The following is a 12,562-nucleotide window of genomic DNA, read 5'->3' as shown; positions in this document are numbered from 1 at the left end:
AATTATTTCTTTCGGCGTTTCATCTTTTCAGTGCCTTGGCTTCCCCATTTTTCCTTTTTGGTTTTGACCAAAAGTTTTCATTTCGGTGCATCACTAGTATACCTGTAATTTTACTATTATTCTAAAAATGCTTTCTCCATCTGCATTTGATGAAATTAATGCCTCTGTACCAGAAATACTTTTCTCATCCAATGAAAAGACAATTTGTCCAATTATTGTCTATTTTATAAAATGCAGCCCTATGGTGAGCAAAAACCAGTACAAACTGTAGGCCGGTTCCAAGCCCGGATAAATGCAAAGGGTTGCGTCAGGAAGGGCATCCGGCTTAAAACTTTGCAAACAAATATGAGCGTTCATCCAAAGAATTCCATACTGGATCGGTCGTAGCCCGGGTCAACAAAGTCCGCCACCGGCGGCGTCAACCTGCAGGGCGCCAGTGGAAATTCAGCTACTGTGGGTCGAAGTCAAAGAGGTGGAAAGCGGGTTCTTCGGGAGAAAGAGAAGAAGAAAGCACAGAGCCTAGAACTGAATGTGGGGACTTTGAATGTTGGGACTATGACAGGAAAATCTCGGCAGTTGGTTGACATGATGATTAGGAGAAAGGTTGATATATTGTGTGTCCAGGAGACCAGGTGGAAAGGCAGTAAGGCTAGAAGTTTAGGGCCAGGGTTTAAATTATTTTACCATGGTGTTGATGGGAAGAGAAATGGAGTCGGGGTTGTTTTAAAAGAAGAGTTGGCTAAGATATGGCTTAGAGGTGAAAAGAGTATCAGATCGAGTGATGAAGCTGAAACTTGAAATTGAGGGTGTTATGTATAATGTGATTAGTGGCTATGCCCCACAGGTAGGATGTGACCTAGAGGTGAAAGAGAAATTCTGGAAGGAGCTAGACGAAGTAGTTCTGAGCATCGCAGACAGAGAGAGAGTCGTGATTGGTGCAGATTGTAATGGACATGTTGGTGAACGAAATAGGGGTGATGAAGAAGTGATGGGTAAGTATGGCATCCAGGAAAGGAACTTGGAGGGACAGATGGTGGTAGACTTTGCAAAAAGGATGCAAATGGCTGTAGTGAACACTTTTTTCCAGAAGAGGCAGGAACATAGGGTGACCTACAAGAGCGGAGGTAGAAGCACGCAGGTGGATTACATCTTGTGCAGACGATGTAATCTGAAGGAGGTTACCGACTGTAAGGTTGTGGTAGGGGAGAGTGTGGCTAGACAGCATAGGATGGTGGTGTGTAAGATGACTCTGGTGTTGGGGAGGAAGATTAGGAAGGAAAGGCAGAGCAGAGAACCATGTGGTGGAAGCTGAGACAGGACAAGTGTTGTGCAGCTTTTTGGGAAGAAGTGAAACAGGCTCTTGGTGGACAGGAGGAGCTTCCAGAAGACCACTGCAGCCAAGGTGATCTGAGAGGCAGGCAGGAGAGTACTTGGTGTATCTTCTGGCAGGAAAGGAGAGAAGAAGACTTGGAGGTGGAACCTCACAGTACAGGAAATCATACAAGGAAAAAGGTTAGCTTTGAAGAAGTGGGACACTGAGAGGCGAAAGGAATATATTGAGATGCGACATAGTAAAGGGGAAGTTAGAAAGGCACTAAAGAGGATGAAAATGGAAAGGCGGTTGGTCCTGATGACATTCCTGTGGAGGTATGGAAGCATCTAGGAGAGGTGGCTGTGGATTTTTTGACCAGCTAGTTCAATAGAATTCAAGCACGTGAGAAGATGCCTGAGGAATGGAGGAAAAGTGTGCTGGTGCCCATTTCTAAGAACAGGGGTGATGTGCAAAGCTGTGGGAACTATAGAGGAATAAAGTTCATGAGCCAAACAATGAAGTTATGGGAAAGAGTAGTGGAGGCTAGACTCAGGACAGAAGTGAGTATTTGCGAGCAACAGTATGGTTTCATGCCTAGAAATGCATTATTTGCCTTGAGCATGTTGATGGAAAAGTACAGAGAAGGTCAGGAGCTACATTGTGTCTTTGTAGATCTAGAGAAAGCCTATGACAGAGTACCCAGAGAGGAACTGTGGTACTGCATGCGGAAGTCTGGAGTGGCAGAGAAGTATGATAGAATAATACAAGACATGTACGAGGGCAGCAAAACAGTGGTGAGGTGGCGCTGTAGGTGTGACAGACGAATTTTAGGTGGAGGTGGGACTGCATCAGGGATCACCCCTGAGCCCCTTCCTGTTTGCAGTGGTGATGGATAGGCTGACAGATGAGGTTAGACTGGAATCCCCGTGGACCATGATGTTTGCAGATGACATTGTGATCTGCAGTGAAAGCAGGGAGCAGGTGGAGGAACAGTTAGAAAGATGGAGGCATACACTGGAAAGCAGAGGAATGAAGATCAGCCAAAGTAAGACATAATATATGTGCATGAATGAGAGGGGTGGTGGGGGAAGAGTGAGGCTACAGGGAGAAGAGATAGCGAGGGTGGAGGACTTTAAATACTTGGGGTCAACCGTCCAGAGCAATGGTGAGTGTGGTCAGGAAGTGAAGAAACGGATCCAAGCAGGTCGGACCGGGTGGAGGAAGGTGTCAGGTGTGTTATGTGACAGAAGAGTCTCTGCTAGGATCAAGGGCAAAGTTTATAAAACAGTGCTGAGGCCAGCCATGATGTACGGATTAGAGACAGTGGCACTGAAGAGAGAACAGGAAGCAGAGCTGGAGGTGGCGGAAATGAAGATGTTGAGGTTCGCTCTCGGAGTGACCGGGTTGGATAAAATTAGAAATGAGCTCATCAGAGGGACAGCCAAGGTTTGATGTTTTCGAGACAAAGTTTGATGGTTTGGACACATCCAGAGGAGAAATAATGAGTATATTGGTAGAAGGAAGATGAGGATGGAGCTGCCAGGCAAGAGAGCTAGAGGAAGACCAAAGAGAAGGTTGATGGATTTTATGAAGGAAGACATGAGTGCAGTTGGTGTTCGAGAGGAGGATGAAGGAGATAGGCTTACATGGAAAAGGATGACGTCCTGTGGCGACCCCTAAAGGGACAAGCCGAAAGGAAAAGAAGATTGTCTATATTATAAGAACACAACACACGTCACAATACAAAGTAAAACTGTGTTAGGTGTGAAACTGTATATGTTGGTTTATACTATATGATGCTGTATGGCCAAATAATGATGCAATACATTTTGTTGTACAACCTCAAATGTGAAAATACCTCAGAATGATTTGTACTCCTGTATCCATGCCAGTGTCATATGGAGCAGAACAATGCTTCCAAACGGAGTAGTGCCAAAGTGGAGGTCTACGTGGCTGCAGCTGAACTTCCTCTATCTATTCCTCTGTCTTCTTTACAAATTAGTTGAGAGTGAATCAATAGCAGGTCTGCTGGTCGCAAATCTGTAGTATTTTGTCTCAATTGCTTGACGACATGATTAATGAACAATGAATTACACGCAATCAACAATCCATGTTGCCATAGTGACCTTCAATTAAGCCTATTCCAAACAAGGTCCTATTGACTGGCTGACATCTGAGGTCCAGGCGACCTCAGATGTCAGTTGTAGGGTAGGAGAGGCAGTGTGCTAATTGTTCATGCACATGCAGTGGTAATTGATTACCTTTCTGACTCAATTAAGGTCTTCCACTTGCAATGTAATGATTGGCTGATTGAAACCTAGAGGCGGGACATTCTCAATAGTCTGATCCTGACTTCTTTTATTGTTTTAAATGTAGCGTCTTGTGTTGTTATTTTCTCTTCTCTTTCTCAATTCAGTGAAATTTTTAGCTGCTGGAACTGCCATGCTTTGATGTGCGACAAAACAATTTAAAATGGAGTTTTCAGCGCTAAGTTGCTAATGGCTAATCTTTGGCCCAAAGGGGGTCCAGCTGGCCTTGGGAACATTTGTGTGGCAGACCGGCTAAATGCGAACACGCTCCATCTTTTACGATGAGGTTGTGCCCTGAAAACACGGACCACCTGCTCACCTTTACAAAATGATTACAGCTAAACTGCCTGAGGGAGCATCCTGCACATCCCCATGAGTGTTAAATTTTGGAGTACAGTGTTTATTGAAAAACTGTCAGGTTAGGTAGATACTGTATGTTATTTATGCTCAGGGAAATTCTTTTGCAAATGGACAAACCAGGTCAACTTTAAAAGAATAGGAAACAAGGAATAGGAAAAGACCGTTTGTTGTGTCTGCCCTTAAGACACCAGGGCATGACAAAAATATGTTCAAACAGAAAAACTTCATACACTACCTTGTCTTTCACATGCTGCTGTCTAAAATATCCAAATAAACTAAAAATCTGAATCATAGCGGTCATACCAAACTAATGTTTATCCGTCTGACTGCTCCAGCATGCCTGATAGTTGGAAAGAGAGCAATTTACTTTAAAGGCAGTGTTGTGAACAAAAATCAACAATAGTTGTCAAACAGTGGTCTCCACTTTAATTACTGACCTAATTACTCACAGTTTGCATTTTCCACTTGAAAAAATTAACACCTTTTCTCAAAAACACCTTTATTCCCATCCATACATTTTCTATACTGGTTATCCTAGGGTCACGGGTTAGCAGCTGACTTTGGGTGAGAGGTGAGGTACACCAAGTTAGCAAAGAGTTAGACAAAAAGTCTTAAGGGTGGATTTATTAGTAGTGGAGTAGTGTCCAGATAAACGATAAGAAAGAGAGCTGCCATTGACGGATGGAAGTTGTATATTTTTTCTCTCATGGTTCTATCAATATTGCAGGTGAGCTGGAGCCTGTCCCAGCTGACTTTTGGCCAAGAGGCGGAGTACAATCGGAGTCAATCGCAGGGCACATATAGACCAATAAACGTCTGGTGCTCTCTGCAGCTGAGGATATAAACACCCCTGACCACTATATGAGCTAATACAGTAGTGTGACGAAGTCACTCTGGGAAGAACAGCAACACTATTCTCATTACCACTGTCCAAATGTTGAGTGTGTAAAATTCTTACAAATGGTTGCTTTAATGGCATACAGTAAACACAAGGAAACACAATGACTCATCCCAGAATGTTGACCCTTATATTGACAAGCAATCATTCATATCACATTGGATGATTGTTATGCACACATGCAGTGTATATAGACACAAGCAACCCTCCCCCCCACCTTGTCTCCTTCACTCTCCACTCAGCACACTAATCCTGATCCTTAAAGAGATAGGCTGCTTCCTTTCGGGGAAGAAAATACATCCACGATAACATCTATTGGAAAGTTCATGCGAAGTCCATCCATCCATTTTCCATAGTGGTTGTCCTCAATAGGGTTGCGGGTGAGCTGGAACCTATCCCAGCCAACTTTGGGTGAGAGACGGGGTAAACCCTGGACTGCTCACCAGCCAATCACAGGGCAAATATGGACAAACAATCATTCAAGCTCACATTCCCACCTATTGACAATTTAGTCTTCAATGAACCTAACGTGCATGATTTTGGAAAGTGGAAGGAGGCCACAGTACCCAGAGAAAACATACACAAACATGAAGCAAGCAAACTCCACACAGGAAGGCCTGAGCCGAGATTCAAGCCCCGAACCTCAGAAGTGTGAGGCAGGCGTGCTAACCACTTGGTCAAAGTCATTTTAGAGAAAATGTTGTTGCTCCTGGTTTGGTTTATGTAGTAACACAGCCCCAAGGTTCTATTTTTTAATTTAAAAAAAGAGACAGTTGTTGCCACAGTGTAAACGAACATGTTGCCAGACTTGACAGCAGATTACTAGAGTGCATGCAGTCAAGCATGAAGTGGGAATAATGTCATGCCATCCCACACATCTGTATTTTGAGCGTCAACCAATCACATCGTAATCTGCCAAGGTCCCGTTATCACGCTGTCATCTGGCTCCCGATAGGCCCGCTCATTCCGGCGCCGAGCGATTAAGCGCTCTCTATCCCGCTCTTCCTGTCCTGACTTTCTCACACTCGCATGCAACTCAGATGGGAGAGATCCCGCGAGACTCTCCAAACAGCTGACGGAGGTAAGTCATTCTACTCAGGGAAAAGAATGAGCCAATAAAACAAAATGGAGCTTGGCTGAAGAAAAGAAACACAGTCGAGTGAGATTGGAAAGAAAAAGGCAGGAAAACAAGCAGGATTTCTTTTCCAATCCAAGGCTGGAGAGTGAGGGAACATTTTGTGGTCACACAGTTTAAAGAAAGAGGAGCCAACAGAAACATTCCAAAGCCATCTTCTATCACACTCACGCCAACAAAACACTGAAGCAAAGATTAGGTTGTCCTACCCGAAATCATCCAAGGAATACATGTTGCCAACCGTCCAGTCTTTAAGGCAAATAATGGAGGGAGGTGTAAAGGAAGAGATTACAGAGGAGAGGCTGAAGTGTTAATCTGAGAGGAGAGAGCGACACGCATGCTGCCGGCATCAAACCTTCCCTTCTTCACATCTTCCAAAGAGTAGAGTGAGCCTGAGATGCTGCCAAAGGATGATTGCAACAAGAGTAAGGGAATGCAAGACAGAGAGAGAGAGAGAGAGAAAGAATTGGAGGGAGGGAGAAAGAGAGAGAGGGAGAGAACATGTGACCGGCAAAGACCAGTCACCTCCTTCCGTTCGTTTGAGAAGAAGGCTGTCTTTCAGCCTCCAGGGAATCATACATGCTAGATACACGGAACAGCTACAGAGCTTATATCCATTAGATCACACACGACTGCTTTTCTATAGCATGCACAGGGTATCTGCAGGTTTAAGGAAGCCACATTTGATACCACTCAGCATGGGCGATCTCAATACACTGGAGATTGGGACCGGGCCTGACCGCGAATGCCGAAAATCCACAGATAATTGACGCCCGTTGTAACGGCATAGAAAAAAATATGTATATATATTTTTAACCCGAACATTTCTTGAATAAGCGGGGATATTTTGGTGTTGTTCAATAGTGAAGCCACTGGGGGGTTTAGATCAGGGGATGTCACTGATCTTTGTCAACTGTGAGCCTGAGAAGACCTTTGAGACTCTTGTGATTAAGGGCTGTACAAATAAACTCGACTTAACAAGTCTAAGTAAGGCTGACTATTTGATGCAGCTCCTGAGCAGAATTTCACTAGATTGGGAAGGTATATCTACTGTTGTAGGGGGTGACTAAAAATCCAAGTAGATTAAAACATAATCATGCTTTCTCTCTGGCTGAGAAACTGACTACAATTTAACACATGTTAACGTTCATCCTTAAAAATTACTGTCATCTGATCAATAATCCTTGAAATGGTCATTCCGGTCTGCTTTTATGTTCATTTTCCACAACAGACGGGACCTGCCTCAGCTAAAGACCCTGTAAAGTGAATTCAGGAGCTAAATTTAGCCAGGGTTGTTTGTGAAAGTTACGGAGAGTCTTCGCCGCATGTGCATCTACGTGTGCCCTTCCGGTGCATTTTTTTTCTCAATAAAAAAAATCTGGAAGACATTTACTCTTAAGTGTAAGGTTTAAAAAGAGTTTGAAAATGTATTAAAAGTGTTTTGGGATCATAGCTGCTGGTATAGTTATAGTTTAAACTATTAAAATAGGCAATTGTATAAAAGAAAATAGGGTGCAGCATTTGTGGTTTAGTGGCTTTATCAGGCTTTAGGTTCAGCAGGGGTCCATCTGTCTGAGGCAAACTTAGAAAATTAAGCTTCTTTGCTGGCGAGATGACGTGCGGATACTACAAACCATCGAGTCCACTATAAGATTACTAGAATGCACAATTAGATCATTGTCAGAAACATGGGTCAAAAATGTGGCCCAGGGGATTTACAGTTAAAATATAAATAATGTGCAGTTGAGTAGAAAAGTCCGAGATTTCTTGTCTGCGTTTCGTAATGACCATATAGAATGTCCCAGACCTTCATTGCCCAAGGCTGAACTGTTAACATTGGGAAAACAAATCGTGGAGTGACGAATAAATGTTTGTACATCTGTTAGATAGTCAGCAGGCTGTGTTCTTGTTCATGGACGATACTAACAGAAGGGTTATAATTCTGGAGGGTAGACTGTGTCACTGATGTAATATTGACTAATAATAATAATAATAATAATAGTAATAAATGCCTGCGTCTGCACCTTTACCACCAAAATGGAACATCTTCCTTAGCACATATACCATCCTACTATAAAGTGTAATGTAAATCTGAAAGGCTGTTTTTTTGTAATCATAGTAAAGGTGATTGAAACAACAAAGCCAGAACAGGCCTGAAACACACATAACTGCACATATTTGAGAAATTGTTGCAAAATTGGCCACCCTACAATACATTACTGTAGTCATTCCGTCTCTTACACTGTTAAACTGTATAGGATAAACTTAATAAATAAACTGTTTTTGCAGTAATTTCCCTCGTGTGCGTCTGTCTACCAGACCCTAGTTTGAGCGATGATTCTGCTCCACGAATTCTGCCTAGAAACAAGTGACAAGTAGATTAAAGAAACCGATCCATTGTGTTAATGAACATTTTTGCATCTGCTGGGAAACCCAGGTGTCTGTGAACCATAGCATGGGGGTCCACAACACAATTTTCAGTTATTACTAGTTATGTCTTCTCATTAAAAAAAAAAGTGCATATGGGGGCTGGTGTGTCAATAAAACAAACATACTAATCCACTTACTTCTCCCAACCTTAACTTTGGGCAAATTAAAATCTCTGATATGAAAATGATTAATCACATAAAACTGGCAACCCTGCATCTGTGCAACATTTCTAGCTATCTCGCATTTTTTTTCCCCCCATGTAGAGTTGTACCGGTAAGGCAAGGCCACCTCAGCAAAATCCAACCTGTGGATAAGTCACTGCTTTTGCAATGTATAAATGGGCATCATGTCTCTGGCAATGTTCAACACTACTGACTCTGCGATTGCCTCCCACCGGGCTCCTTTCTTTTCAAACGGAAAACAATATGAAAATGATTCTCCTCGTGTTGTCTGTTTCTTAGCGGAAACTAAAATCACAAGTTTTTTTTTTTTTTTATTTATTTATTTTTTTTTTAGAAAAATGGCCCTAAGAGTGTTTGGAAAAGTGGCTAAATATAAGAACCAAATCACTAAATTGGCAACACAAAGTGTGCTTTTGTAAACTAGCTTCACTAGTCATGTTGTTAGTGTAAGCAGTGCATGATAGCTTGCGATGATGGCTAAATCTAAAATGTTCCTTTCTGTAAAACAGGTCATAAATATTTAGGTTAAAATGTTTTTCAAAAAAATAAATAATTTTGGGGTGCACATATAGGTTTTGTTTAATTGGTGTTATGATTATGAGGTGGCCTTTGGAAAAACCTCCTCCGTAAGGGATCCCTGCCCCCAACAATTTTGAGAACCCCTGTGCTAGAGTTAATGTCGTGTAAATTACATGAGATGTAAAATTGTATAATGAATCCTGATACGTTATGTTTGTGTCATTCATAACAACATAAAAGGATTCATAAAAATAAGAAAGAGTACTTACTGCTTTTCTTGTGTGTAGCTTATTAAAGCAATTGGTGGTCCAAACTTTTTTCGTATAAAAAAAAGTCCCTGTTCGTCATCATTTAATAGTGAAATTTACTTTAAATGCATTCCAATGAATTTGGTTGGAACTGTTCCAGCTTGAACTAATATTGAAGCTTTGTCAATGAAAAGACGGGGGGACTGGGGCAGGTTGGCTCTGTTGATGACACAGCATCCGGAGGAGAGACTCATGAGTCAGTGTTTTACATCTCGCTGGCACTTCTACCTTTTCCTACTGCGAGTCACCTCAGCGGTCAGCCTGCATTAACAGAACAGGACGGACGCCTCGCATTTTAGCCTCTCGCGCCCTTTTCGCAACCGCAATCACACACATATAGACGCACGTAGCCAAGCGAATGAAAGCAGTCAGTCTGACAAGAACAGAGAAGCGCCACGGCACAATAAAAAGCACTCTGCCTAAAAATAACTCTTGTGCACGAACACTTGCGTCGATGTTACAAAGGAAGCAGCCATGTCGATTTGTTACTGGCTTAAATTGTTATGGTGTGCGACGTGCCGATGTCGGGAGAGTCACCATCGTCACCAAACAGTTCTGTCTAGCAGTGGAGGCAAAATGATGTGCACTACTTGGGCACATCCAGCAGAGGCACTGTTGATTCAGTCTCAACTAGTTTGCCGTCTATAGAAGTAAACCTTACGGACTTCAGATTTAATGGACAGAAAATAGTGTCCGGTTGGTACTCAAAATCCCCCTTTGTAGTGGACAAAGTCTTTTAGTTACAGAACTGGCTCCTGTTGCTTACTGGTGCAATCAACAGACAGAGACTGGTTCCCATATTTCCGGTTTGTGCCGCTGTTGTTTACTCAGGAGCTCGTCGTGTATAAGTTTCTCAAATATGATTTCGGTAAAGTTTACAGTTGTTTCATGTCAAGCCCTTCTCTATGGCATCCAGTCATAAAGGAGGTGGGAAAAGGAAGCACGCTAACCTTGCGGCTCATGAAAGCGACTCTCGACTCTCCACCACCACCACAAGGACCGTCTCCCACCAGCTGCACACCATTATATCACCCCTCCCTAGCACCAGTGATTATGGCACTTTCACAGAAGTACCAGACAATCACAGCAATGTTGAGGGGTAAGTAGGTCAACTTAAAAACTTATCAAACATTTTCAAACTTTTTTACATTCATTTTTAGAGGAACAATAAATCGTTTAAACGAAAGCTAATCTATTATCAAAGTAATCAACAACTATTTTGATAATCGATTAATCATTTAGACCTTGTTTAACTTTAAAATTGTCCAAATCATCAGAATTGAAGCCTAGTTGCAACATTCTCAGATATCTGAAGTCCTCCACGAAAGCAGACGGATTATCTTTGTGTTTAATCAAAACAAAACATTCGCAAACATCTGCTTTAACTTTGGAAAACAACGATCAACATTTTTTCCTATTTTCTGACATGATCAAACCAGTACCTTTATCCAAACCGATTTTTGCCAATTTGAAATAATGTTCTGTTTTTGAATCAAGAAATGCAAATTAAAAATGTATTTTTATCCAATTCATCGATTAATTAAAAAAAACAATCAACAGATGAATAGATTATTAAAATAATCTTTAGTTGCAGCTCTAATTTAGTTATATAATTTTGTACTGTACTGTGGTTTTAAGACACAAAAAAGTTCTTCAGATGAACTGACAATCAGTAATACCTTGAATGACGAGTGATCCGATTTAGAGGTTTTTCGCTTGGTTGATTTTTTTTGTTGTTGTCTTGAGTTGTGAGCAAAAAATTCGAGTTACACGCGCTAGCTACGGTGGCAGAAAACTTTGCAACAAGATAGTGAACAATTCTTCAAAAACATGCTTGTTTCAATCTCAGGATTCAAACCTTGACGCTCAGAACTTAGAGGCGGACGCACTATCCACTCAATCACTATGCTGCCTCACTTGAACCGAGCAGTGTAAAACCAATCAAAAAAGCCATACACTTGAGCTGCCATGTTCAACGTGAAGCTGTAACGTAGTCAAGTGCACACTGCGCATTTGCAGACACCCACAGGAGTCAAACGACAGGCAGGAGGCTCATAAAAATATGTGGAACGCACAGGACTTGGGCTCGAGGTTTCTGGGGCCCCTACCTTATTCTGCATACCAGCATAAGCAAGCAGGCGGCTCATATGCTAGTAACAAAGTACAGGAAGTAACAAACTACTTTGTTACTGTATTTAAGTAGATATTTTATGTATCTGTACTTTACTTTAGCATTTAGTTTCTGATGACCCTTTTATTTTTACTCCCTACAATTGAAAACAGATCTCTTCAGTATATTTTGTACTTTGTCAAAATTGTTTAGTTATTTTTTTCAACCTCATGACAACACTAGGTAAAGACGACAAATCGAGAAAGGTAAAGTCAGCTGCGGTTAAGCTCTTGATTGATTGATTGAGATCTTGTGGGTCTTATGAGGCAGAACAAAAAGGGGAAAGCAGTGAACGAGGGAGGGTTAACAACGATGATGCAACAGATTCAAAGAAGGAAGATATTTGCTACCCATGGCATTATCCAAGAGAGTTGTTTGATGTTATCAGCTACGAAAATGATTTGTGGTGAAGTGTTGTTTTGTACCAGCCTAAAAACGACCAGTTTCTGATGTTCAAAAATTCTGTCTACTCAGGGAAAAAAACAACACATACAGTACATACAGTGCATTTTTTTCAGTTGCTATCATGCGCTCATTTTGCATTTTTTTTCTGTCATGTTTGCAGCGCAATGGGAACATTTTGTTTTAGACAATGCTAGTTAGCTCTTCATTTAAAATGACAACATAAGACATGCTTTTTTTCCCCTGCCAAAGATAAACATTTAAGTTGGCAGAACTGAACATTATTTGGGTGAACCCACCTGTCGAACTTTGGGTAAACAAAGAAAGCTCATTTAAGACCATTGCTTGTGCCTGAATTTAGCTTAGTTGGTTATCCATCCATCCATCCATCCATCCATTTTCTGAGCCGCTTCTCCTCACTAGGGTCGCGGGCGTGCTGGAGCCTATCCCAGCTATCATCGGGCAGGAGACGGGGTACACCCTGAACTGGTTGCCAGCCAATCGCAGGGCACATACAAACAAACAACCATCCGCACA

General features: G+C 41.9%; 1 protein-coding gene across 4 annotated transcripts in view; it reads right to left on the bottom strand.

The window, feature by feature from the left end:
- The window catches only part of evla (Enah/Vasp-like a), a 48,090-nt gene that overhangs the window by 32,496 nt on the left and 3,032 nt on the right, over positions 1–12,562 (bottom strand). Inside the window, exon 1 of one of the 4 annotated variants that reach the window (XM_061794555.1) lies at positions 6,224–6,453. The exons of 2 other annotated variants lie outside the window; for them this stretch is intronic. In XM_061794555.1, the coding sequence (XP_061650539.1) occupies positions 6,224–6,246 (23 nt within the window). In that variant the 5' untranslated portion in view covers positions 6,247–6,453. Of the gene's footprint in view, positions 1–6,223; positions 6,454–12,562 lie in introns of those variants that run through there. One more of the 4 variants, XM_061794559.1, reaches the window with a different exon arrangement.

This window comes from Phyllopteryx taeniolatus, chromosome 13 (assembly GCF_024500385.1).
Source record: "Phyllopteryx taeniolatus isolate TA_2022b chromosome 13, UOR_Ptae_1.2, whole genome shotgun sequence".
NCBI classification, from domain to species: Eukaryota; Metazoa; Chordata; class Actinopteri; order Syngnathiformes; family Syngnathidae; genus Phyllopteryx; species Phyllopteryx taeniolatus.
The sequence above is the reverse complement of the archived record's forward strand: the minus strand, read 5'-3'. Positions and strand labels throughout refer to the sequence as shown.